A 26162-nucleotide genomic window follows, 5' to 3' on the forward strand; every position below is an offset into this window, starting at 1 on the left:
AATATTTATTATTAAATTAAATATATTTTCGACGGTGAAAATCATTTTCATAATGGACTTTTGATAGCAATTCATTGTTTCTTGTAAATAATTTAGTAATACCTTTTTTGTGTCTATTGTCCTCATAATAATATTATTATAGGTATTCGTTTTAATTTTCTAGCAACATAATTAATTAATTTGCAAAGATTTAGGCTATATAAACTAACAATACGGTACTACTAATTTAAAGAGATACTAAAACTGAGATTGTTCATGTTTTTAGTATTTTACTGAACCTAGGATCTAACCACCTTGAGAAGCTGTCCTTGCAAAAACTTCTACCACAATTACGTCAAAAAATTACACGTGCTAAAAATGTATCATATTCAATTATAAGTAAACATCAATTTGATTTTCAGATGACTCTCTATACAATAATTCTACTAAAATTCATGGTATTGTGTGACGCTGCAAACATACTATATTCCGTGCCTTTTACGTCCAAATCCCATGATATATTCTTCCGTCCGATCGGCGTAGAGCTGGCCCGAAGAGGTCACAATGTGACAGTCCTTACGGCATTTGAGATTCCTGATCCACCAGCGAATTACCACCAAATTGTCATTGAGAAGAAGGAGCTATGGGATTTGTTAGGTAAGAACACATAAAATATTATTTCTTGTCAGTATTTAAATAAATAAATAAATCGTTTATTTGCAAGTAAACAGGGTATATGATGGTGTTAAAATACAGTAATACAGAATGTTTTGTGGTCAACATGAAAATTACAACTTGAGGTAACTATACAAGATTATAAATATAAATATTTTTATTACTGTATACTTATTATGTAAGTATATTGTTACGAGTTTGCTAATTTTACATTTATCTCATGAGGGTTAACTGGTTATCAAAGTACATAGGTATTACATATATCAAAAGACGCAGTAAAAAAGTTTTTTTTAAGAAGTAATTAAATTTCTTCGATTCGAATGTTTAATGCAATTAAGTAGCATCACATGGCTCTATTTTTCGATTATAATCTTAAAACAGAAAAATAGAGTAATAGATTAAAACAATGTAAAACAGTGAATAATTAAATTAATTTTATAGTTAACTAGAGGTCCGCCCCGGCTTCTCCCGTGGTACATATTTCGCAATAAAAGGTAGCCTATCTCGGGTATCAAAATATCTCCATACCAAATTTCATGCAAATTGGTTCAGTAGTTTAGGCGTGATTGAGTAACAGACAGACAGACAGAGTTACTTTCGCATTTATAATATTAGTATGGATAGAGGACATAAATAAAAGATAATGCTGTGTGATAAGTTAAAAGGCGATGACGTTATCCGTATATATGATTCCAACCTAAGTTCATTTTATTATTGATTTTTCAGGAACCGAAAGGCCCAATGTATTCACCACGATTGAAATGAGAGCCACAGATTTCATGGACAAAATTCTGTATGACGGAGGCGTAGCTTTCATGGACTATCTTCTTAGTACTCCTGAGATTCAGGATTTCTTGGCTAAAGATAATAAATTCGATCTAATCGTCAGCGAAACTTTTCTGGTAGAAGCTTTGTACATGTTAGCACATAAGTACAATGCACCTCTTGTTCTGGTCACAGCGTTTGGGAATTGCATGAGGCATAATGCCATAGTGGGAAATCCTCTACAGTTAGCAACAATTTTATACGAATTCATCCCAATAGAGGACCCAACTAGTTTCTTGGGCAGACTGAAGAATTTATACATCTCTGTGTATGATTACGTAAGCTGGCGATACTTGTATTTGCCGAAGCAAGAAATGTTGGTGAAAAAGTACATACCAAATTTGCCTGAACCAGTTCCGAGTTTGTACGATCTGCAGAAAAACGCATCTCTATTGCTAATTAATAGCCATTTTAGCGTTGACACTCCTATGGCGTATTTGCCGAATATCATTGAAATAGGAGGGATTCATGCCAATTGGTACAATGAAACTCTACCTAAGGTAATTTCATTTATTTGAAAAACTTTTTTGTGCTTATTTTTTTCGTACTCGTGTTTATATAACTTAAACATTCCCAATATTGTATAAAATTGAACACTTTGGAAGTTGGAAATGAAGTACGAAAGTAACTAGTATCATTCCATCGTAGTTATAACAATGGGATGAGAATCTATTATTATCGGATTATCAAAGAGTAAAGTTAAATGGCTTACCAAGGTTAGCACTTAGCCAATGCGATGCATAATATTATTTTCTATTAGAATACTTGAAATTGATATTTTGGTTTTATGGCATTGAAATGCTTTATAAATATAAATTTATAAAGAATAGAAAAAAATCGATCCCGATTCCCGCCTCGTGATCGAATTTTTTCTATTCTTTATAAATGTATATTAGAATACTTATCAAATTCCGTTTTAGTAATAATACTTTAATATAAATTTTGAAGTCGAAAACATTAATCTAAATAAATCTACTTATCTGTCTTAAAAAAAGTAAAGTTAATATGTGTGGGTAAAATAAGTTGTAACACATACGGGTAGAGCTATTCATAGTAGAGCATGAAATAATTAAAAATAACTCGGAGGTTATAGAGATTTAAGTACCATTTATGCCAATACAGTACAAAGAAAACGCATGTATCTAGATCAAGACGTAGTTTTTGTTGATATTATTATAACGATTCAAGCTAGATGTTATAATATATTTATAATATATGTAAACCTCACCGAATATAAAGTTAAAACCTGAATGACTAACCGGTTGCTTATTACTTAGAACTAACCAAGGCACAAACAGTCAGAAATATACTATCAAGGCTGCGTTTATTAGTTGCAAGTGACGATGCATTCATTGGTCTAGAACTTATGTCCTATAATATTTGTAATGAAAAGTTAATATTTTCCAATAAAAACAAGGGTTATCTTAATATCGAACTCTTTTTGTTTTACAATTATGCCTTAATAATTATCATTAATTAATGGTACACAATTCTCTCCAAAATCTCTCTCTTATATAATTGTTAACCATGTTATACCATAGTAAATTTTACTATGGATAAACGTACTACTTTAAAACAGTTTTTAAAAAATTAGACCTTGTAGAAATAATTACGTTATTAAGAAGTTGTCGTGTGATTTTTAAAATGTTGCAATATTTATTTCTATTTCAGGATCTCGAGAAAGTATTGAATGAATCTAAAAATGGAGTAATTTATGTAAATTTCGGTTCAAACGTGAGAAGTTCAGAATTGCCAGAGGACAAGAAGAGGGCGTTCCTCAATGTTTTTAAAAGACTGAAACATACAGTTCTCTGGAAATGGGAGGAAAATAACTTGGCGGATAAGCCACCAAATGTCATCATTAGAAAATGGTTCCCGCAACGAAAAATTTTGGGTATGGCTTATTTAAATGATTCGATGGATTTCTTAAAAATTCTATTCTTGAAAATTTTATGAAAAATAGAGTTCTTGTGTGCTGAAAATTACAATAAACTTCTTGCTTATTTTTGCCCCTATATTAAAATTAAATTAGGAAACTAGATGGACTGTAGGATATGTTGTTGTAACTCCACCCCCTTTTTTTCATGAAGATAATAATCTAACTTAACACCAATTTTTAATCACACACATTTTCTCTATATTTTCAGCACATCCCAACGTAAAATTATTCATCGGTCACGGTGGTCTTATGAGTACGCAAGAGGCAATCTATCACGGAGTGCCAATAGTAGGTATGCCGATATACGCTGACCAATACAACAACTTGCTTCTCGTGGAACAAGCCGGCTTTGGACTTATCCTGAAATATGAAAACATCGACGAAACTATATTATATAAAACTATGAATACAATTTTGAGTAACGACGCGTATCTTAGAAAAGCGAAGGAGGTTGCAAGACGGTTTAAAGATAGACCAATGAATGGATTGGATACGGCAACTTTCTGGATTGAATACGTTGTGCGAAATAATGGTGCTGATTATATGAAAAGTCCAACAGCTAATATGCATTGGATTGTGTACAATATGTTAGATGTTTATGCGTTTTTAGTCTTTATTTCTATTGTCTTCGTATATATAAATTTGAAAATAGTGAATACGGTATTCAAAATGGCTTGTGCACTACGAATAGGAGAGGATAAGAAAAAATTATAATGAAATACTTATACCTAGTTCTTATTTGATACTTACGTTGAGAACGACATAGTAATTAAAGCAAAGAAAATGTATATAATCGTTATTCCTATAAGAGATGGGAATTTATAAATAAATGTTTTAAAGACATACCTAGTTATAATAATTACTAAATAGTTAAAGTAAAGAAGTATTAATTACGTGACATTATATTTTATGCGAGTCTTTCTGGAAATGAATATATTTTAAAAACTAAAATTAGAATGCATTGTATGTTAATATAGGTACTTAATGATAGTAATTACAGACACAAAGTTCAATTAGTCTTACAACAAAATCTAATATATAAAATTCACTTGTCACGGTGTTTGCAGTAAAACTCTTCCGAAACGACTTAACCAATTCTCATGAAATTTTGTGCGCATATCGTTTAGGTCGAAGCTGAAGTAGTGATAACAGTAAGCCAGAAAAACGTTTGCCGGGCTAGCTAGTTTTAACATGAACTTAATTACAATAAGAGTTTTAGATTATAATTATTGTTATTAAGATAAAGCTATTAAACGGTTTATATATTATTAGAAGTGAATGATAAGTTGTTGTTATTGTAAATTATCATGGAAAAAGTCTTTAAATTAGGTTAAAATTTCTTGTGCCTTTTTGTGGTAATATGAGGTATTTCACATCACTGTTTCACTTTTACTGATTTCTTCAGTCGTAAATGCAAGACTTTCTTGGATGTTGAACTCAGAACCATCCGCTTTGCATGCTCAATGCTCATACTCTTTAGACGAAGCAGCTGGTCAATCTGCAAAAACTGAAAAAAATAAATTGTATTATAGCCATATGAAAAATGTACAACATACCTACATATTAGGTGAATAATATACTAAACAGTGTATCATAGATTTTATTAATTTCATTTTATAATAATATTTAATCAAGTGTTATAAGATAATAATCCTGTGTATGGGAACAAAAGTATATTTTTCTAATTGCCATCTTGTTTTGACTATAATAATATGATGTGTGACATTTGTAGTTCTGTGTTGCTTTGGGCGATGTTATAAATTAAATAAATAAATAAAATAAATAATACACCTGTCTTACAAAAATGTACACAGTTGTTTGTTCCCGGGAATTAAGCTACCTATATTTTTTTATTCCAGCTCTAACTTATGCGAAGCCAGAATCGGCTTCATATTCATGTACAATTACTTGATATTAACACGTCTTATAATTATATTTAGTAGAGAATAGAGATCTCTGTGATAAGTATAGTGTTTGCAGAAAATATAAGACCAATTCCCAGTACAGCTATTCACACTGTAAAGCTTCTTGAGAAAGATAGAAGATGGATTCTTGGTAGTCTTTCAGGTTTCTTGAAAACACTAATTGCATTTTGAACTACCTAATTTGACTGTCAATTCACTATATAGGTTATGCCAATGTGAGGGAAATTAGTCATTTTACGTAAGGAATATAGTTTTAGCCTTATTATTTATTATTTACTAACTGTGCCCCTCTTTGCTCCGTTCCTGTTGGTCTTAGCGTGATGATATATAGCTGATAGCCTTCCTCGATAAATGGGCTATATAAGACCGAAGGAAATTTTCAAATCGGACCAGTACTTCCTGAGATTAGTGCGTTCAAAAAAACAAACAAACTCTTCAGCTTTATAATATTAGTATAGATAAGTAGCACCTGGGCTTTAATACACACGCTTTTCTTTAATAATAAAAACTGATTATATTAAAGTTATGTTAACGTCAATGTTATTGGAACAATAGATTTGGCTGTTTGTTTTTATCACAGCAAAGCTCTCTATACTTTTCAACTTCAAGTTCTTATATTCGTAAATTGCATAAAATATATAAAGTTAATCTTATTAATTACCCCAAAACCCTTTCCTACTGTTCCTCTCGGTGGAATATGATAATATACTTTTTTAAAAACACTATTTACTTGAAAAAACTGAGGATAAGATTAAAGTAAAAGTCAAAAGCAATACTGCTTTACAAAATTATTGCTAAAAGAAAAATATGGGCACTGTAAATTACACAAAACTACATACATACATATTATTAATGTTTTTGTTTTAATATATACAAGCATGTTGTGAATAAAAAGGCAATTAATAAATACATTGAAACAATGTTGGAATCTCACGAACCAACAATGAAATTCTTTCTTTATGGCAGAGGACCCTTCGGATCCCTTGATGTTGTGATAATAATTCTCAAAACATACTCACTAAGACACTACACTAGTTTTTAGAAGTAAAAAAGGAAGATAATCGTAACATACAGATATATAGATGTTTTTTATTTGTCCGCCCATTACAACGCTCGCAAAATCATTAATATCAAAAAATCATAAGTCCTAGACCGTATCGTTCATGGTATGGGTATCAGCTTGTGTTTTATTTTTATACCTACATTTATGTATTTAAATAAAGTCCAGTCGGGCCAAGTTTATAATATTGTGAGGGATGCACTTCCCTTGGGCGAGCTGGCTTATCTAATACAGAGCGTGACTGGACTGACTTTAAAAATGTTATTAAAAAAGATCCTAGTTAAATAGAAGATTTACTAGTAGAGAATATTTACATGCACCTAAGTGCGTATTTAAAAATATTGATAAGCTTTTTTAATGAAGTTACTAGTGAAAATCACATTATAATCAGTTGTGTAGTTTTACAGATTGAAGCATAGGTACATAGGGACAGCGAAAGCGACTTTGTTTTATACTATGTAGTGATATAATATATTATTGTTGTTTAAATATCTTTTTGACCATTTACAAAACAACTTCATTAGTTTGATGATTTTCAAGTGTCTTTTCCTAGTCATTGGACTACGCAAAAAATATATCTTGCATTAAGTATATAAGTAGATCAATATAAGGTAACGGCACCAGTGGTGGACAAGCATCCAGTAATGGACAAAATAACTATAAAATTTAAATATTAAGACCAAAATTAACGTTATATAATTTGGCAATACTTAAAATAAAAGTTTGGTTCATAAGCTATCAAAATACGACATTTCATCTTATTCGGTCAAAACGTTTGAAGATGGCAGAACGTTATGTTTAGTTGCTGCGACTCGTTTCGAAGAAATCCGTTTTTATTAAGGAAATCCTTAAGGAAGTGAGGACACAATTTTGGTTAATAAGAATTTTTGTATAAATGTTAGCAAAATTTGATATTACTTTTATTTATAGTAGTTAATTGTACGAAATATTACACGTTTTAGTATCATGATAGGTTATGTTGTTTAAATAAAATTCTTCAGTGTCCATAACTGGATTTAATTCTATGGATATATCCATTTATGGACATATGTCGAAAATAAACTTTTTTTAAAGGTATTAATTACATGCCCTTTTCTGTATTGTCTTTTCATTCTGATTAATAATATACCTATCACGACCATTTCAAACAAAGGGTTCCAATATTGTACAACAATTGTCCATGACTGGATTTGCTTTGGTTCCTATAATGGACATTGACATTTTTTGTTAAAATTACACTAATGGGTCCAACAACATAATACCCATGAAGAATATATTTTAGAACAATGGGTTATTATGTGCTGTGCGACTCGTTCTCGGCTTCATTCTGTATTACTGCGTAGAGAAGTCGCATACTTATGCGTATTGTAACGCATCTATCATAGAGAGTTCTCTGATGAACTGTTTGGATCGCTGTCTGCTGCTAAATTCCACCACCATATAGCACACACGCTTAAATTTCATCCACACCATCTTGACAACAGTTTAAAAAAAGCTTTTTGCCACGTGCTACAATTTGGAATCCATATCGATGGACCGATCAGATTAAGGCTGTTGGCGGATTCAGATTGGCGATTCACTTCACGAGTGTAGCGGAATGCCAGGAAACAGAGATATATGGTGGAATATCGTGAAGCGGGTAACATCTACCCCCCCAAACCTCATGTTGACCACGTTCGCTCTGACGAGAGTGATATGACGAAGAAGAAGAAGTCCCAAAATGGATGGAATGGCAGTACTTTTTTTAGTTATATTTTTCATCCCTGACTTATTGAGAAAAAAAACCATATTGGTGTTTCTTAACGGACATAACTCGTATTTAACGATGCATTTGTCCAATTTTTGCCTAGAAAATGGAAATTAAGACTGTTTTATTTAATATTAATATTATAACTATGCAAAATAATTAATAAGTACTATTTTTTATAAATACATCCCCGATTTATTATATTTCAATCATCATTTTCAAGATTCTATTGATAACTATAAGTCTTCTCCAAGTGTAAATAACTGGAGAAAAAACATTAGGTACAGTCCATAAATGGGTGTTCATAACTGGATGTTGTCCAAAACTGGGTGTCCATCATTAGATTTTCACTGTCCATCACTGGTGCAAAAAAGTGGTTTTTTAATTTATAAATAACTTCATTATTTATGCATTGTAATCTTTTTTCTAACATTGGTTACGTTAAACTAACATTGAACTAAAGGTATAACTTAACAATATCCAATAAAGTTAAAAAACCTACGAGAAATTTGCAAAAAACTTCAATTTTTTCCTTAATCTGTACAAGACTGGTGCCGTTACGTTATGTCTAATGTAGAAGCCGGTACCGCTTATTTTTTACAACGAAGGCCGATATGGATGACTATAAGAAACTTCGCAAATAATTCTAGTGCTAGTCGATTTTTGTATTAAATTTGAATCAGTCTAAGATGTGATGATGGTGATTTAAGAACACGTTGTGTTGTGCTTTCTGCAATATTTGTTGTTTAATTATATGAAATTTTATACTGAAAATAATAGTGTGTATGTAAAATTGATTTAAAAATGGTGAGTAGAATTCGATAGTGATTAGTGGAATATAATAATTTTATAAATTAATACAAGGAATATTTATAAGAGTCAAGCGTATCTTAGTTTATCTCATTATTCATAATCCTTTGTACAACCGAAATATCATTATTAGTTTTCATAATCTTAATTGTTTATTTATTTTGCTTGAGACAAACATACAATTTCTAACCATAATCTCTATCTGCTACTGTAGAGTCACCAGAACTTTATATTTATTTGTACAACTTTATTTATTTTCATTTTAGACTTTTCAACGCGTTGTGTTGCTATTATTTATAACAACATATTGCGATTCAGCGAATATCCTGTATGCGATCCCGTTTACATCCAAGTCCCACTACATCATGTTAAGACCCATTGGCTTAGAATTAGCACGTAGAGGCCACAATGTAACAGTTATTACGGCCAATAGGGAGACCAATCCGCCACCCAATTATCGCGAAATTATGGTTGACGATAAAGAAATTTGGGACGTTATGGGTAAGTGTTTAATCAAATAAATGTATTTACTAATTGCGATTAGGTTTAAAGAGGGAGTTTCTTGTTATGTTTTAATTAGAATGAATGGAATGATTAAAAAAAAATATTATTTCAGTTAAATTTTATTTATATTCAATGCATCATAATTGTCTTAAATTGTGATCAATGTATCGAGCATTCATAGATTATTTATTTATCTACTATATAAAAATAAGTCGGGTTTTCCTTCCTGACGCTATAACTCCAGAATGCACGAACGTTTTGCATTCGTTGGAAAGGTCTCGGGCTCCGTGAGGTTTATAGCAAAGAAAAGGTGTCTCTGGTGGCCAAACGGAGTTCGCCCGGTTTGCTAGTTAGATATATTATATTCTAGAACGCAATATTAAAGCGCGTCACACACGGTGAAGATACTATAATATTTTATCTTAAGATACTGTAATATTTTATATTACAGTGTCTTAAGGCATCCGGTATCAGCGTTCTGACCATCATTTTTCTTTTTGTCATTGCGTACTAAGACCCCTGTAGAACCGCCATCCTGTTACAAATGACCCGAAATTTTGTGGCATCTTACTTATTAACATAATATGACATAAATGAACTTGCTTCTTAGGAATATTAAAAAAAAGATATTTAATTTTAGGTGGTGAAAGGCCTAACATCTTCACAATGGTCAATCTATCCGCTGAAGAGTTCCATGAAAAGATATTCTGGTACGCCGGTACCGCTTTTACAGAACTAACGCTCAATTCGACTGCTGTGAAAGCATTTTTAAATGAGGAAAATACATTCGATTTGGTTATCTGCGAGCAATTCTTTCAAGAGGCTCTGTATGCACTAGCATACAAATATAGAGCACCTCTCGCCTTGGTCACAACGTACGGTAATTGTATGAGACACAATTTCGTCACAGGGAATCCTTTACAAGTAGCCACAGCTATTTCTGAGTTCTTAGACTTAGAGGACCCTACAAGTTTCTGGGGAAGATTCAGAAACTCGTACTTTACTTTATACGAGTATGTGTGGTGGAAATATTGGTATTTGGGAAAACAAGAGGCGTTGGTTAAGAAGTATATCCCAGGGTTGCCAGAACCCACACCCAGTTTGTTTGATATACAGAGAAATACTTCATTAATGCTGATTAACAGTCACTTTAGTTATGATACTCCGGTAGCTTATTTGCCCAATATTGTGGAGATTGGTGGTATACATTTAACGAAAACAGAAAACAGCCTTCCCAAGGTAAGATTACTATAAGTTATGTTTATAGAGTCATATTATATTACTGTTTATAGTTCGAATGATAATTCTATGAAATAAAGAGTTCCTGAGATAATGTCATACACTTATAATAATTAACCATATTAACTACTGCTATACCTACTATCTAATACGTCACGAAAAAAATAACGAGGAAATAATTCAATAAAATGTTATTTATAGAATCGTTATATTGGGATTTGAAACAAAAAAGGTTACCAATTCTGTGGATAAAAATAACTTAAAAGTGTTCATTGCTTTTGATGTTTTTGTTCTGGACTTACCTACAAGTTCTATATATAATATTATTAATTATTAATTATTTATAATAATTAGGTATGTATATGTATTTTTCTTACATAATCAATGTTTTAATAAATATATTGATTGCGTTCAACATGCATAGCAAAATAATGTACACAGTTAATATAATATTCGATTTTCTATCTAGCTAAAGGAATTTAAATTTATTACTGAAAGGAAAACCTTGAATTTTTGTTTATGATATGATATGAAACTGGCTCTTTGCTGTGGCTCTATCTGGGCATTTCATATTGTTAGATTTCCAAATTTTTACCAGTTATTATATTAATCCAAGTGGAAACAAATCCAACAAATAAAAATCCTTGATGATGTATAAAAAATCTTATCAAAATTTACCATAACATTGTAGAACCTAAGAAAGCTCGAATAGTAAAGCTCTTCTTTATTTTTTATGTTTTCATGTAATAGCAAGTAACGGAGCTGTTTGTTGCCTATTTTGAAATAGTGTAAAATAAACATTATTTCTTTCTTTCTTTCGATTATTTGTTGTTTTCTGTGTGGGTAGTACCTTCCCTCTCCTACATTAAAATCTCTCTCTTATATTATTTATAATTGAATGATTATTATAACAATATTTGGTTAGACATCTATCGTTCTAGTACCAGGAAAAATATTATGGAACGAGTCTTGATTAATATCTATATAAATTTCAAACGTTTTTTGTGATATAAATTCAATGTTAATTTATATTAAATAATGAATTTAGATTCATATGCTATGCATAGTACGAGTAAAAAACGTTATTGGCTTAACTTAGTATTTTATAAAGGTCAGCCATGTTGTCGTTTTATCATGGGATATAATAATTTGTTAGTAATGTTCTTATAATGAGAAAAGTTTGTAAAATTATTATTATTCCTTTATCGGTTTTTATTTTAGAAAAGAATTGTCACGATTATAATAGTCGTCACGATTATTATGAAATGTATAATAGTTTCCTAGTTGAATTATTTAGGACATTATCAAAACAAATCCGGAACAATCTAGACTCCATTATCGATTTAATTCAATTATAATCATTTTCGTATGTGTATTTAAATATTTTGTTTATTCTGATATTATTTTATATCTCAATAATTATTCAGTGTTATAGTATTGTGTTGTAAATCTATTTTCCAACCAAAAACGATCCTATGTAAATATTATGTATGTGATTTTGATGTACAAGAATCATAAGGATTTGAGTTTTTGTCCGTCTGTTTATTGTTAATAAACCTATAAATAGGTACACGGTATAGACACCAGTGTTTTCTATTTTAATATTGTACTCAAAAACTTGAGTTGCATTAATTTTCAGGACCTTCAGCGCCTATTAGATGACTCAAAACAAGGCGTAATATATATTAACTTTGGTTCAAATGTTCGAAGTGCAGAACTACCGATTGAGAAGAGAGATGCCTTTCTCAAAGTTTTCGGAAAACTAAATCAAACAATTCTATGGAAGTGGGAAGATAAAACATTACAGGGACAACTGAGTAACCTAGTAACGAAACCGTGGCTTCCTCAAAATGAAATTTTAGGTATGTGGAAATATAATTTGATAACAGTATAGGTTTATTACCTATACCTATAAGTCGTAATGTCGTCTTGATGAGAAGAATTTTCTTAATATTAATATTTAATTATTGAAATATTTGTTTTTATAGTGACCATCTTCAAATGGTCTTGTGAATAGAAAATAGACCAATACGTAAATTGTTCGTTTTACAGAAGCTACTTAGTTAACATATGATTATGTCCGCTATAATAGTAGTGTATTATTAAAGTTATAACTGACAGTGGACTGTGGAATAAAGGCACATAAATTACCCTTAATAGCTTTTACGTTACACAATTGAAACAGCAAGTATACTTAAAACTCTAGAACTGTAGAATACCTACAATTTGGCGGTTATGTAACTGGTAATTCAGGGAACGAATTCTATTCAGAATTTAGAATTGCAAAACGGACTGAAATTGATAGCCTCCTTGGCATTGGATAAGGCGATAGCGATATAACCAAGAGATCTTGAAAACGATTTCATAGGCAGAGATGAAAAGGAATGAAACAGATGTAGAAGTAGGTACTTCTATACCTCTGCATTTCTATATACGAGTATTTTTTATACTATATAGTTCTTCATTAATACGAATAGGAATGTAGGCTAAAGAAGGAAATATAAGTTAGGATAAAATGTTTATCCTAACATTGCATTTAGTACTTTAAAAATTTTAGGGTAGTAGGAATTTGATTAGCCTAAAAATGAAATCCTTAAGTTTTGCTTAAAATATACAAATAGCTCCTAATTGTCGCTTAATAATTGTTTATGTAGGTATATTCTTTTTTTAATTATTATTTTATTCCAATTTGCATGCATTGCACACTGCACTTCTCTTTTTTGACGTTAAGTTTCCTATAAATTTTTCTTCCTTAGTTCCTCTACTGGAGGCTGGGACGTCTCAATTGCTGGAATTTTTAAAATATCCTTAATATTTTGCAGCTCATCCAAACATAAAGGTGTTTATCTCACACGGAGGACTCATCGGAACACAAGAAGCTATATACAATGGGGTTCCCATCATAGGCATACCTATATACGCGGACCAGTTTAACAATCTTCTTCTTGTTCAGCAAATTGGATTTGGAAGAGTACTACGGTATCAAGATATAAATGAAAACGCATTGGAAACTGTTTTGCACGATGTATTGAATAATAAAAGTTATGCAAACAAAGCCAAAGAGATGTCCAAACGATTTAACGATAGACCAATGAATCCTCTCGATACTGCTGTGTATTGGTTAGAATATGTAATCCGAAATAAAGGTGCCGATTTTATTAAGAATCCCGCAAGAAATATGAGTTGGTATGAATACACTTTATTCGATGTTTACATGTCAGTAGCGATTGTTGTATTAGTTAGTGTAATGATTACAAATATGTTAATTCGTATGTTGGCAAATTTGCCAGAATTTTCTATTTCAATAAGAAAACACAAAAAGGTCCAGTGATTATTGTTTAACCATTTTAAGTTAAATATAATATGTTTTTGTTTCTTATCTAAATTATGATAATGCCTCTTTATTTATGGTTACAGTATAATGTAAGTAATTCGCATAGCATCTGTAGAGCAGATAAGATATACGTCATAAGATAAAGATAGGCCTCCATTTTCATAGACGATAATTTCTGCATGATGTCTACATGATATTTAGATGATAAGTCAGATTTTCCCTATTGTAGGCTTTGTTCTCACGTAATTCTTAATAAATTATTTATGGAACTTATGTTTGTTGATTCCTTTATTTTTTTTTATTTTTGTGCAAGTAGGTCTTCTGCCATTATTCACTAGTTTGAATTGTGATTGCAAATAATGTGATCCTAATACAGTAATCCCTATAAAGAAGAAGAATTCTAGGTGTTTTTAAAAGCGATGAAGTGTATATGGTATTCATTTTCAAGCATTTTGAAGCCTATTTAAATTTGGTTTATTTATAACTAGCCTTCCGCCCGCGGCTTCGCCCGCTTTACATAATAAATTATACTACTAAAACCTTCCTCTTGAATCACTCTATCCATTAAAAAAACCGCATCAAAATTGTTTTAGGTATACTAAGTAGTGATTAAGATTTTAAGACTTTTTTATCTATTAACATAATATAACGGTTTTCATATGAAAATGGCACGTGAAATAATAAAATTTCAAATAAACTTGAATTTTCCTTTTATGTCGGTGCCCTTGGTCACTGAGCTACCACTGTTTTAATAAAGTAGTAGAGTAAAATAACTCCTGAAGTTAATATGCATCTTTTGATATTAATTTCTTACATATTCTTACTTTAAAATAACGTCTTTATTTTTATGTGATAGATAAGTTGTTCTTTTGATAACATTTGACCCCTATTAGGTATTAAGATGAGAAAAATAAATATTTATACTATGATGAACATGCCTTAATATTTATTATATTATTCAAATGTTTATACAATTGTTTTTTGTAAAGAGTTAGTTAGGACTAAGTCGATATTTAATTTCGCGATTGTCATTTAAGAAAATGATAATTGTTACATTATTTTGATCATATTAAGTATAGTTTATGGCTCTACTCTTTCTTATGTGTAGATTTAATTTAGTACATTTAGTACATCAACATAATCATTGAACTAAAGAATCTTTATGTGATCTGAGTAACAAAGATAATCGCAACCTCTTGACCTATCGTTTTGTGATAAAAGTATGGAATTTTTTTAGAACTTTTGGTGTTAAGAATATATTATGTGTTGTTACATTACGTTTTATATGGTATTCGTTGATAATACTCGTTTAAAGTTAAGAATAAACAAACACACTCTATGTCTATGCGAAGAAGTAGTGAGTTTCTCAATTCGACAAAATTTTTGTTTGTTACCTTAGAACTTTCGACTAAATGTACCGGTTTCGATAATTATTTTTTTTTGGTCCCATTTAAGGTTTCGTCCTGACAATTTGAAGGCGGGTTTTAGTTTTTGTTAATAAAATATTGTAAAGTTTTCATTAGATTTTTACGGATCCTTCATAGTTATGCAAGAACTTTATTGACATTATAAGAGATTTCGATAATTAATTGAGATCCTTCCCCTTTTTTGGTCAATATTAATAAAAAAAAAAATACACAAAACCGATAACTTGACCTGTAACGGGAACTGTTACGTTGTGAGTTTTATAAATAGACTAGTTACATGGAGAAATGTTTTTCTCCATGTAACTAGTCTATTTATAAAACACAGTTTTCATTGTATTAAACTTCACGGTGGTTTTCGCTTCCTTGGAGCAAGCGAGGTTGAGCTCCCGCTAATTAAAATGACAATCGATGAATAATGACTCATGATAAATAATTTCAAGCGATCCTTGATCTAGCATGACAGCCAAGAAAGCCTTATTCCGTAAGTTTCATTTAAACAAAAATTCGTCACGTGCTAGCCTAGCTGTTTAACGAGCAATCGGCTTGATAACAACATATATTTTATGTGTTACGATTTAAAGCACGAATTGCTCTGAAATGGCACCATACATGGATTCTATTTTTATCATATAGCTTATTACAGGCGTCTCGTGTAATGGTAGGCGCAATTGCGACATAAATCACCAATCAGTGATTTATAAAGAGACAATTTAGTTGTGTGTTCATCTTTGAACGTTGAATACGTATCACTCATCTCAATTATATGATAGTGGAAAACATGTAAATTCCTTCCTTGCTTGAGCAATAATATATTAGTGCAATATTAGTGTAATTTGTGTATGTTTTAACATTGAAAAGGTGGATCTTTTTTTCAATCAATGTAAGTGGTCACTATTTTTTTTATCGAAAAAGCTTACGTATTAAAGTTAAAAATATTTTTTGTGTATGTTTTAATATTAAATAAAAGTTGGATCTTTTTTTCAATCAATGTAAGTGGTCACTATTTTTTTTTATCGAAAAAGCTTACGTATTACTTAAAGTTAAAAATTTTTTTTTTTCATTTCAGATGATTTTAAAAATATTAGCACTCCTGCTTTACCTGACGATATATTCCGAAGCTGCTAATATACTTTATGCGATTCCTTTTACCTCAAAATCTCATTATATCACTGTCAGAACTATAGGATTAGAGTTAGCTCGACGAGGTCATAATGTCACGGTTATAGCAGCACACAGGGAAGACAAGCATCCACCGACTTATCATCAAATTATGGTGAAAGATATAAAAATATGGGAAGCTCTAGGTTAGTATCTAAGATACTGTTAGGTGCATTAAATTTAAATTATATGGTTAAGCAATTTGTGTATACATTAAAATTTTATTTCAGGAGGCGAGCGACCCAATGTATTTTCAACAGTCGATATGAGTGCTGTGAAATTTCACGACGATATTTTATGGCCCGGTGGGTTAGCTCTCACTGAGGATGCTTTGCAAACACCGGCCGTACAGGCATTGCTAGCAAGTGATATTAAATTCGATCTGGTTATAAGTGAGCAATTCTTTCAAGAAGCATTTTATGCCTTGGCTTACAAATATAACGCTCCGTTAGCACTAGTGACAACATACGGCAATTGTATGAAACATAATTTTGTAACTAGAAATCCGTTGCAATTGGCCACAGTGCCTTCTGAATTATTGGATGTGAATGATCCCACCAGCTTCATTGGGAGACTGAAAAACTTATATTTCACTACTTATGAATTGTTCTGGTGGAAATTTTGGTATCTAGGAAAGCAAGAGCAGTTGATGAAAAAATATATTCCTGGATTACGAGAACCCATTCCAAGTTTATTTGAGATTCAAAAGAATGCGTCCCTAATGTTAGTCAATAGTCATTTTAGTGTCGATTTATCGATGCCATATTTACCCAATATTGTAGAAATCGGTGGAGTACATATCACCAAAAGTAATAATAGCCTTCCGAAGGTATGACAAGTCGTAGTGATTACTTACTTAGTATAACTTTGATAAATATAATAAAATGTACGTTTCTCGTTTCTTATTTCTTTTCAGGATTTACAAAAATATTTAGACGATGCTACAGATGGTTTTGTGTACGTTAATTTTGGCTCAAATGTAAGAAGCATTGAACTGCCTGAAGAGAAAAAGCAAGCTTTCCTTCGAGTGTTCAAACGGCTAAAACGAACTGTAGTATGGAAATGGGAAGATGATAAGTTAGAAGACAAACCGGACAACGTTATTGTTCGTAAATGGTTGCCACAAAAAGAAATACTTGGTTAGTACCTAAATATTGTACTTTTGTTTGTATTTTTATAAAATATAGAAAAGATCACATTCAACTTGATATATGCATAGTGTAGGTACTCAAATTTTATAAAATATCTAAATGTATATTTTTTTTATAATTTCAGCTCACCCGAATATTAGAATATTTGTATCACACGGTGGTCTTATAGGCACACAAGAAGCTATGTACAATGGTGTACCGATAGTCGGTGTTCCTATATTCGGAGATCAATACAACAATGTATTGGAATTAGAACAAATGGGATATGGAAAGTTATTGCAATACCACGATATAACAGAAGAAAGAATGTATGGTTTAATCGATGAGGTGCTGAACAATGAATCTTATAGGAAAACAGCAAAAGAAGTTTCCAGAAGGTTTTGGGATAGACCAATGAATGCTTTAGACACGGCTATGTATTGGATTGAATATATCATACGAAATAACGGTGCTCCATATATGAGAAGTCAAGCAAATGAATTGAGTTGGCTCAGTTTTACAATGATGGATGTGTACCTTTTTATAGTAATTGTGATTATTAGTTCAATCATTTTCACTATCAAAGTCATCAAGATTATCAATATAGTATTATGCCCTCGTAAACCAAAAGATAAGAAAAAAAGATCCTAGTTAACTAAAATGAGGCTTATTCCCAGAAAGCATAAGGCTGTAATTAAAACTAAGCATTCTAAGAAAATGTCAACATTAATGAGTCCGCGCGTATGTATTATTTTCAATACTATGTTAAACGGACTAGTACTACTACACTACTACTACTACTACTAAATATATGTTTTACATAGAACTGAATTGTCGTTGAAATAACTGGAATAGAATAAAATATTTTTTTATTAAGGTCTTTGATTCAGTAGGTACATTTAATTAATTTTTTCTACTAGGAATTTACTCTAAATGTCAGTATTACCCACGTATTACCTAACAATTGTTACAAAGAGGTTTGGCAGATGCTCAATAAACATAATATCACTACCAAATTAGCTTTCAATTTTAAAAATAAAATATTTATTTATTTTATTTATTTGATTTAATTCAGATAATTGCAATATCCATATAATTGTTAGTATCTTGTTACCTTAAAAACTAACATATTAAAAAAGAAACATTATTACGGTGCATCTGCTCGCATGAATACGTTTTCTTATACTGTGTTGAAATTAAAATATCAACAAAGGCTTGATACTCATTCTGAATATAAAATAATTAATTAAATTATTCATAGTACTTAAAGAATGTAACCATACAAAAGAATTAACATGATTGTTGGCTCTGGCGTCTGTATACGCGTATAGTACGGCGTATTGTAAGCCTATCTCATTAAGAGTTTGCAATTAAAACTTCGAAATTACTCGCGTATTCAGCAAGGAATAACGTCAATACGGAACGATGAGGGAATGAGAATCAGTGTTGAAATAACGTTAACGCAATTTTTCGACGCTTTGCTTAATTTAAAAAGCAATTAAACTGTGTAATCATGAAATATCTGTAAGTTAATAACGGGTTACGGGGTAGTGATTTACGCATTTACGAAGGAGATTGAGAAGTCAATTGTAGGTGAGAGATAGGGTAAGCAAATTAGGTGGCCGCAGATGTGTTTCCATCCAAAATGGGATTGGGATTGAATGGGTTTCCGGCATATCGTGTCGAATGTGTTGTAAATATGTTACTGTTATGATGATCTATGAATAGTGTGTTAACAATTCCATTGCGAGTGTGAGCCATTTTGAAACTATGTATGTGCATTCTGCACCCGTGTTATCCTTCTTTTAAATTGGTACATATTTATTTGTTTTTCGCTTATAAGTTACAAATATGGACTCCATATTTTTACTTTAGATAGCACATTCTGACAATTCATTTTTATTGATTTTAAATTGTATGAAATACAACAATAATACATGTAAATGCTCTCCCCTTTTTGCTATAAATCAAATGAATGGATACAAAAATTATAACACGCTCTATTGTTTGCCGTTTCTTTGACTCGCAAAGCAAATTTTGACATTAAATTACAAAGTTTGGCTTAATGGGTTCAATTGAAATTTGTTAAAACATTAATTTTGTTTGGAGTTGAAACTTCTTCGGTAGATGAAAGATGAAGTGTTGAATAAGTAAGAAACGCCCTTATACATTGTTAACAAATTGTGAGTCTTTGTTTTACCTTGAAAATTTTATTGACCTAAATTTATTTGGGATCTGCTTAACATTTTATAGCGTTTACGTGCTTTCACTATAAATGAGAAGCAGATAAGAGAAGTTCAATAGAATAGATTTAGGATTAGGTAAGGAATTGAAATTATTTTAGAAGAATGTTTAATCTGCGCTGCTTTTAGGAAATAATATATTATATAAACCGCTTTTTTGCATTCCAGTGAGATGGGTAAATGTGAATAGTACGTGAGTAAATGTTATTATTAATTTAGACTGCAATTCAAAATCAATTATTTTTTTTAATTACCTTAGTCAATTACCATTAAAATAAACAAGCAATGAATACTCTTAGGAAAAATAAAGAAATTATCGATTTGCGTGTAAAATTATTTTTATGCAAATTATAATAGCAATAATGCATCAATGTCGCATTGCGTCACATCCTCAGCCAGGCGTAGTTCCTGCTAACCATTGTTACATCGACAATCCCGTCGAAACACGGTACTTCGGTGGTACTTATATCTTCTATTTCTGCTCAAACTACACGACTATTCCATTTATGTTTGTTGAGGAATTCGCCGTGATGTTCTAATTCTGTTACTTGCGAGCGCCTGCTTTTATAATTCTCGACGCTTCTTGGTTTATTCTAATGCAGGATGGGGCTTAGCTGGTAAAGTTACGCGAATTTTCATATACATTTGGAGGTTTATGTTTAGTGAGCAGACGTCATTTAAGGGGATAAAAAAAAAGTAGCCTATGCCTATCCTGTCCTATTTAGGTTATGGTTTTATAACTGCTTTATATTTTTTCCGGTCCTTTTTAAGCGATTGAGTAAGAAAACTCCAAATATATTATGTATTTAATTTTAGGCGATATTCCTATATTGTTACATATAAGTATAGTAAGTAGTATAGTTAGTAAAGACACAAAAATATGTAAAAGAAAATTGTGTCGAAATTTTATTGAATTCTACAAGAGGTATAGATAGGTAAGTAACTACCTACAATTATTATGAGAATTATTTTAATTTGTGTAGACATTTTTAAACATCAACAGATTTAATACAACCACAACAATAGTACCATGTACTTAATTATACAATATGCAATCTAATTTAAATCTACATATTTTGAAGCAAGAAAAACAGTGCCGGCTTTGTCAACGTTTTTGTCAGCAGTAATGGAAGCTCAAAATAAAATGTATGCTAATCCCGAATTTGCATATGACTGGGAAAAATCAGTGGCCCATTAAAGAGTGTCCTGTCGTAGATGTGAGAAAGGGTAGAGTGGGTAAGCTTAGTAAACAACGGAGGAAGGTGTCATTAGAGGTCTAAGACCTTCCTGACAATGTGTTTGTGATGCAAATAGAGATTGAATAATTTAAACAATACTTGGATCCATTACGTGATAAAGTCCGATAGTTGGATGTCGTTCTAAATAAATTTATGACCGTCGAGATGTTGGGTATTTAATATGTTACGCTGGTTATTAATTTTGCGAATATTATTATAATTAACCAATACGGTACGCTATTACGCAATTTTAGTCAATGCTTCTTTCTTTCAGACTATGAACGAGTAGATGGATTTTTGTAGAGGCGCATTTTAAATACGCTTAATAAAATCATAAATTCTCTATTGAACAAAGATTAAACTCAATAAGTGTTGTTACAGAGATTGTTGAAATATATTCTCGATTAATAAATAACTTCTATCTATTTTTTGTATTCACTACCGTGCAGTTTTAACATGCCACAGCCTGCAGAACGCCGGTTCTAGTTTAATAAAATTTTTGTTTAACTCAACAAAGAAACGAGTGAAACATTGTAGAGAGGAACCTTTTTCGCATTCATAACGCCGTGGTTTTTGCCCTAGGTCGTAAATAAGAGGACATACTGTCCGCTTACGGGCTCCTCTCCTCGTTGCAACTTCACGTTTTTTTACTCCTGCAAGATTTTTACGCGAATTTTTTAGTGACGTGTAATTTGCTTGTTTTATTTGTAAGGTGCACTGTAAATAAACATCTGTCCTCTGTTTTGCTTTGGTATAAACATTAAACTATATAGGATTTAAGTAGCTTTTTTAAATTGTTTTGTATTCATTCTTTTTTTTATTAAAATGTACAAATTCTTATAAAATTAATTAAAACGGACTCGTTAGTTTAATGAACAAGGATGTAGAAAATTAAATGTTACAATATTCTTAAAATATTTTTAGCTTAAACTAGAAAATAGGAAGTAATATTTTTATCCTCGTTCAAATTTTATATTCAACTGCAAGTAATATTTACTTATTCTTGTGAAGTTTCTCTGGCAACGTTGGGAAGTATGTAATAACTGCAGTCTAGTAGGACCAAAGTTGTTAAACTATATTCGTACTCAGAGAGTTACTTAATTTTTGTAGCGAATTAAAGTTTAATATTTTTAGATGTTAATTTTATAGTGCCTAGTATAAAGTTTAATGCAATGAGGCACTGTGGACTTTAAATTGTTATGATGGGCCGTTTGGAGGAATAAATAAATTTCTTCATATAACTAGGTATTTAACTAATAAATTAAATTCTTATTGACTCAAATATTTACCGTCTAAAAAATACAATAAAATTATTTACTTATTACGTACTTATTTAATAATATTTATCATTTTCATTATCACACGAATGTTGAATATAATATGTATTTGCTTATCTTTTATTTGTAAGAGAATTCATTTTATCAAGAATACCTACCTACTTATCATTTAACATAACAACTGTTATCAACAAATTACACTTCAATTTTTACCTAGTGATATAGGATTTAAACAAGAATTTCGGAAATTTTCAATGCGCCATTCGGCACTATACTTGCTTGCTTATTTATGTGTATCGTGACTGTGGTGCTACGTCACACGCTCGATATCGTGAAGATAGCTGCTAGTCGTAAATGGAACAGTGTAGTGTGTGTTGTGACGGGGGTCAATAGTAAGGTTATTTACACCGCGAAGAATCCGCGTATTTAGGCATAAATTGCAGAGAAACAAAAAGGCTGAAATTTGTATTTATTATAATAATATTATTCTAATGTTCTCCATCAGTGCTATAGAATATTAACGAGTGAATGAACTACATACCCAGCAAATAGAGTTTGACGGAAACTTGTAAACAACTGATAACAACAAGGTATTATACAGCTTTTGATCAAGTGAAACAGAAACTTGTCCTATCGAGTTATAATGGCTGTTGCTATTAATAAATTTACGAAAGTATGGTCTGTTGCTTGCAACTCAAATTTAAGGGCGCTATCGACTACATGTTTTAACAAAGCCAAAGTAAGTTTCAACTGGGAAGATCCTTTGAATTTGGAGTCACAATTGCTCGACGATGAAAAGGCGGTCCGTGATTCAGTTAAATCGTATTGTAATGAAAAATTGTTACCAAGGATAATGGAAGCGAACAGGAATGAAGTTTTCGACCGTCAAATTTATAGGGAAATGGGTGACCTTGGAATACTCGGTTGTACGATTAAAGGATATGACTGTGCGGGTGTCTCCAGCATTACATATGGATTAATAACAAGAGAATTGGACGGTGTCGACTCAGGGTATAGATCAGCGATGAGCGTTCAAAGTAGCTTAGCGATGGGAGCTATTTACATGTATGGTTCTGAAGAACAAAAACAAAAATATCTCCCAAGGATGGCCAAGGGCGAGTTAGTTGGTTGTTTTGGCTTGACTGAACCAGATTTTGGAAGTGATGCTGGAGGTATGGTTACCAGGGCAAAATATGACTCTAAAAATAAAACATACGTCTTATCAGGCTCTAAAACTTGGATTACAAACTCGCCAATCGCTGATATACTCGTAATTTGGGCGAAAGACGATGAAGGCAAGGTAAAAGGTTATATAGTTGAGAGAGCTCAAGTAAAAAAAGGTTTGGATACGCCCAAAATCAATGGAAAGTTTGCTTTGAGAGCCTCGACAACGGGCATGATATTACTAGACGAAGTGACTATACCAGAGGAGAATTTATTGCCAAACGTTGTAGGAATGAAAGGACCCTTTGGATGTCTCAATAACGCGCGGTATGGGATCGCTTGGGGCGCGCTCGGGTCCGCAGAAACGTGTATGCGGATCGCTCGACAGTACACATTGGATAGGAAGCAATTTGGAAGACCACTCGCCTCAAATCAGCTGATTCAGAAGAAATTGGCTGATATGTTGAGTGAAATAAGTCTCGGTTATCAAGCGTGTTTACACGTGGGCCGTTTGAAGGACAAGAATATGGCAGCTCACGAAATGGTATCGATTTTGAAGAGAAATAATTGTGGTAAGGCGTTAGAGATTGCGCGTATGGCGAGAGACATGCTCGGAGGGAACGGTGTGTCCGACGAGTATCACGTCATCCGCCACGTCATGAATCTCGAGGCAGTAAATACTTATGAAGGAACACACGATATTCACGCATTGATTTTGGGAAGAGCTATTACTGGACTGGCAGCGTTCTAAAAATAAAGTTAGTTTGTAAGAGAATTATGAGAGCCATTTGCACTTATACTCATGTTATTTAGTGTTATATATTTTCAGTAATGGACTTTATTTTTAAAATAACATTTTATTGTTTTACATTTTTTGTTTTATTTTCTATGAATACATTTATCGTCAATTATTATATTATTATAAAGAATATAATAATACCTATATACAAAACAAAAATGATAATAATAAAAATGAAACTGGTACAGCTAACTGGTATGTCCAGAATTTCAAATATTATGTAGATAAAAATAGTAATGCATTGAAAAAAATAAAAATCAGATTTGGAGGCGCCGGGTATCGATCCCGGTACCTCTCGCATGCTAAGCGAGCGCTCTACCATCTGAGCTACGCCCCCTGATATCTGACGTGACGAATTTATTGATAACTTTACATATAATATTTTTAATAGAGTCGTAGTATGAACATTTCGATTTTATTTAGATATATAACTAGCGGTCCGCCCCGGCTTCGCCCGTGGTACATATGAAAAATAGATGTTGGCCGATTCTCAGACTTACCCGATATGCACAGAAAATTTCATGAGAATCGGTCCACCCGTTTCGGAGGAGTATGCAGACTAACATTGTGACACGAGAATTTTATATATAAGATAATTATTATAATATTGGTTTTCTACAATAAAATATAGATAATATCTATTCAAAAACCAATGAAGACGTCGTCAAAAAATAATACAAGTTGGTAATAATTATTTGATATAATTAGGAAAAACGGGAATAAGAGATAACTTTCTATGTATTTTTTAAGAACTACCTTATACAAACCTCTACCAAGTACCTAATAAGCCTGCATAATATCATCTTTATCCAAAAATGTAACCCATGAATAAAACAGTAAAATAATTGTGTTTATATTTAATCTAGACGAAAGTTAAGTGGGTTGTTTTGAACAAAATCAACAAGGTTCTCATCTTTGTAGCGGCACATTTTCAGCTTTTACTAGAGCATTACATGAAGCTAAGTGGCTGGCCTATTCCAGTTAAGTATTGTGGCCTGAATTTCTTTTAGAACATGTTTCTAGATGTCGGATGTTTCGCAGAATATATTCCCGATTTTTAAGGGTTGTGAACGCTAACCTTAATTCGCTTGTGTTACGTTTTTTTTTGGAACGAATGGTTATTTTTACTAACTAAGTATATAACGCTGCAATGATAATGATGTTTGTACTTAAGGATTGTTTAATTTGCACCAGTTATAGTATAATAACTTTTATAGAAGAGTACTTTTGGATTTGTATGTAATGTGAAATACCTACATTTTCTATAGATACAAAATATGTGCAGTGTGCACGTTGTTTGTGTAAATGAATGCTGTTGTAAACCTGAATCAGTTTATAATTTTTTTAGTATACAATCATGTGATACTTAAAATCAAAATATCAGATATCTTTTACAATATTCATAATACAGTTGCATTGTAGATAAAGAAAATGATAATATTTTTATAGCAATGTTTACTCTTGAAAGTTGTACTTCTTAGATCTATTTAAGATTGAAACAAGTAGTTCCTCAACGTATACCATATTATTCGAACGAAGTTCCTTATCTCGCTTTGCATAAGGACTCGGTTGTAGACGGAAAAAATTAAGAAGAAAAGTTGTAACGACATTTTTTGATATACTAGACGTGCGGCGTGCGTGTGTTTCTCTGTCTGTCAATCTAGGAGAATCAATCATAGAGAAGGGACT

At 31.5% G+C, this 26162-nt stretch overlaps 4 protein-coding genes and 1 non-coding gene across 6 annotated transcripts; 4 read left to right on the top strand and 1 right to left on the bottom strand.

Moving 5' to 3' along the window:
• Window positions 1-401: 401 nt before the first annotated feature.
• LOC149903285 (UDP-glycosyltransferase UGT5-like) lies at window positions 402-4230 on the top strand. The gene is made up of 4 exons (XM_090108493.1): window positions 402-636; window positions 1381-1979; window positions 3151-3373; window positions 3627-4230. Exons 1-4 carry the CDS (start codon window positions 402-404, stop codon window positions 4130-4132), a joined length of 1563 nt encoding a protein of 520 aa, XP_089964619.1. The 3' UTR covers window positions 4133-4230.
• A 5080-nt stretch (window positions 4231-9310) lies between these two features.
• Window positions 9311-14034, top strand: LOC149903286 (UDP-glycosyltransferase UGT5-like). Its single transcript, XM_090108494.1, has 4 exons — window positions 9311-9461; window positions 10105-10703; window positions 12343-12565; window positions 13526-14034. The coding sequence occupies exons 1-4, from the start codon at window positions 9326-9328 to the stop codon at window positions 14032-14034; spliced, it is 1467 nt and encodes a 488-aa protein (XP_089964620.1). The 5' UTR covers window positions 9311-9325.
• A 2156-nt stretch (window positions 14035-16190) lies between these two features.
• LOC149903287 (UDP-glycosyltransferase UGT5-like) lies at window positions 16191-18623 on the top strand. 2 transcript variants are annotated; one of them, XM_090108950.1, is made up of 6 exons: window positions 16191-16322; window positions 16432-16453; window positions 16531-16768; window positions 16853-17451; window positions 17539-17761; window positions 17898-18623. In XM_090108950.1, exons 3-6 carry the CDS (start codon window positions 16531-16533, stop codon window positions 18401-18403), a joined length of 1566 nt encoding a protein of 521 aa, XP_089965076.1. In that variant the 5' UTR covers window positions 16191-16322; window positions 16432-16453; the 3' UTR covers window positions 18404-18623. The 2 variants fall into 2 exon arrangements, with proteins under 2 accessions (XP_089965076.1, XP_089965075.1); XM_090108949.1 differs by lacking the exon at window positions 16432-16453 and having other exon boundaries at window positions 16191-16344.
• Window positions 18624-22790: 4167 nt separating this feature from the next.
• LOC149903288 (glutaryl-CoA dehydrogenase, mitochondrial) lies at window positions 22791-24544 on the top strand. Its single transcript, XM_090108904.1, has one exon. The coding sequence runs from the start codon at window positions 23154-23156 to the stop codon at window positions 24423-24425; it is 1272 nt and encodes a 423-aa protein (XP_089965030.1). The 5' UTR covers window positions 22791-23153; the 3' UTR covers window positions 24426-24544.
• A 193-nt stretch (window positions 24545-24737) lies between these two features.
• TRNAA-AGC (transfer RNA alanine (anticodon AGC)) lies at window positions 24738-24810 on the bottom strand. The gene has a single exon. It is a non-coding gene; the product is annotated as a tRNA-Ala (tRNA).
• Between the last annotated feature and the right edge of the window lie 1352 nt (window positions 24811-26162).

The sequence above is a fragment of the Colias eurytheme genome, chromosome 13, assembly GCF_061535395.1.
Source record: "Colias eurytheme isolate Ceu_HAF_F1 chromosome 13, ilColEury1 Martin Lab GWU primary, whole genome shotgun sequence".
NCBI lineage: Eukaryota > Metazoa > Arthropoda > Insecta > Lepidoptera > Pieridae > Colias > Colias eurytheme.

Excerpts from the sequence above, each read along its gene's own strand:
- LOC149903285 (XM_090108493.1), top strand. The coding sequence starts at position 402 with ATGACTCTCTATACAATAATTCTACTAAAATTCATGGTATTGTGTGAC. Across the intron at positions 637-1,380 it reads GGAGCTATGGGATTTGTTAG|GAACCGAAAGGCCCAATGTA; the intron begins GTAAGAACACAT and ends TTGATTTTTCAG. Across the intron at positions 3,374-3,626 it reads CCCGCAACGAAAAATTTTGG|CACATCCCAACGTAAAATTA; the intron begins GTATGGCTTATT and ends CTATATTTTCAG.
- LOC149903286 (XM_090108494.1), top strand. The coding sequence starts at position 9,326 with ATGTTAAGACCCATTGGCTTAGAATTAGCACGTAGAGGCCACAATGTA. Across the intron at positions 9,462-10,104 it reads AGAAATTTGGGACGTTATGG|GTGGTGAAAGGCCTAACATC; the intron begins GTAAGTGTTTAA and ends ATTTAATTTTAG. Across the intron at positions 12,566-13,525 it reads TCCTCAAAATGAAATTTTAG|CTCATCCAAACATAAAGGTG; the intron begins GTATGTGGAAAT and ends AATATTTTGCAG.
- LOC149903287 (XM_090108949.1), top strand. The coding sequence starts at position 16,531 with ATGATTTTAAAAATATTAGCACTCCTGCTTTACCTGACGATATATTCC. Across the intron at positions 17,452-17,538 it reads GTAATAATAGCCTTCCGAAG|GATTTACAAAAATATTTAGA; the intron begins GTATGACAAGTC and ends ATTTCTTTTCAG. Across the intron at positions 17,762-17,897 it reads GCCACAAAAAGAAATACTTG|CTCACCCGAATATTAGAATA; the intron begins GTTAGTACCTAA and ends TTATAATTTCAG.
- LOC149903288 (XM_090108904.1), top strand. The coding sequence starts at position 23,154 with ATGGCTGTTGCTATTAATAAATTTACGAAAGTATGGTCTGTTGCTTGC.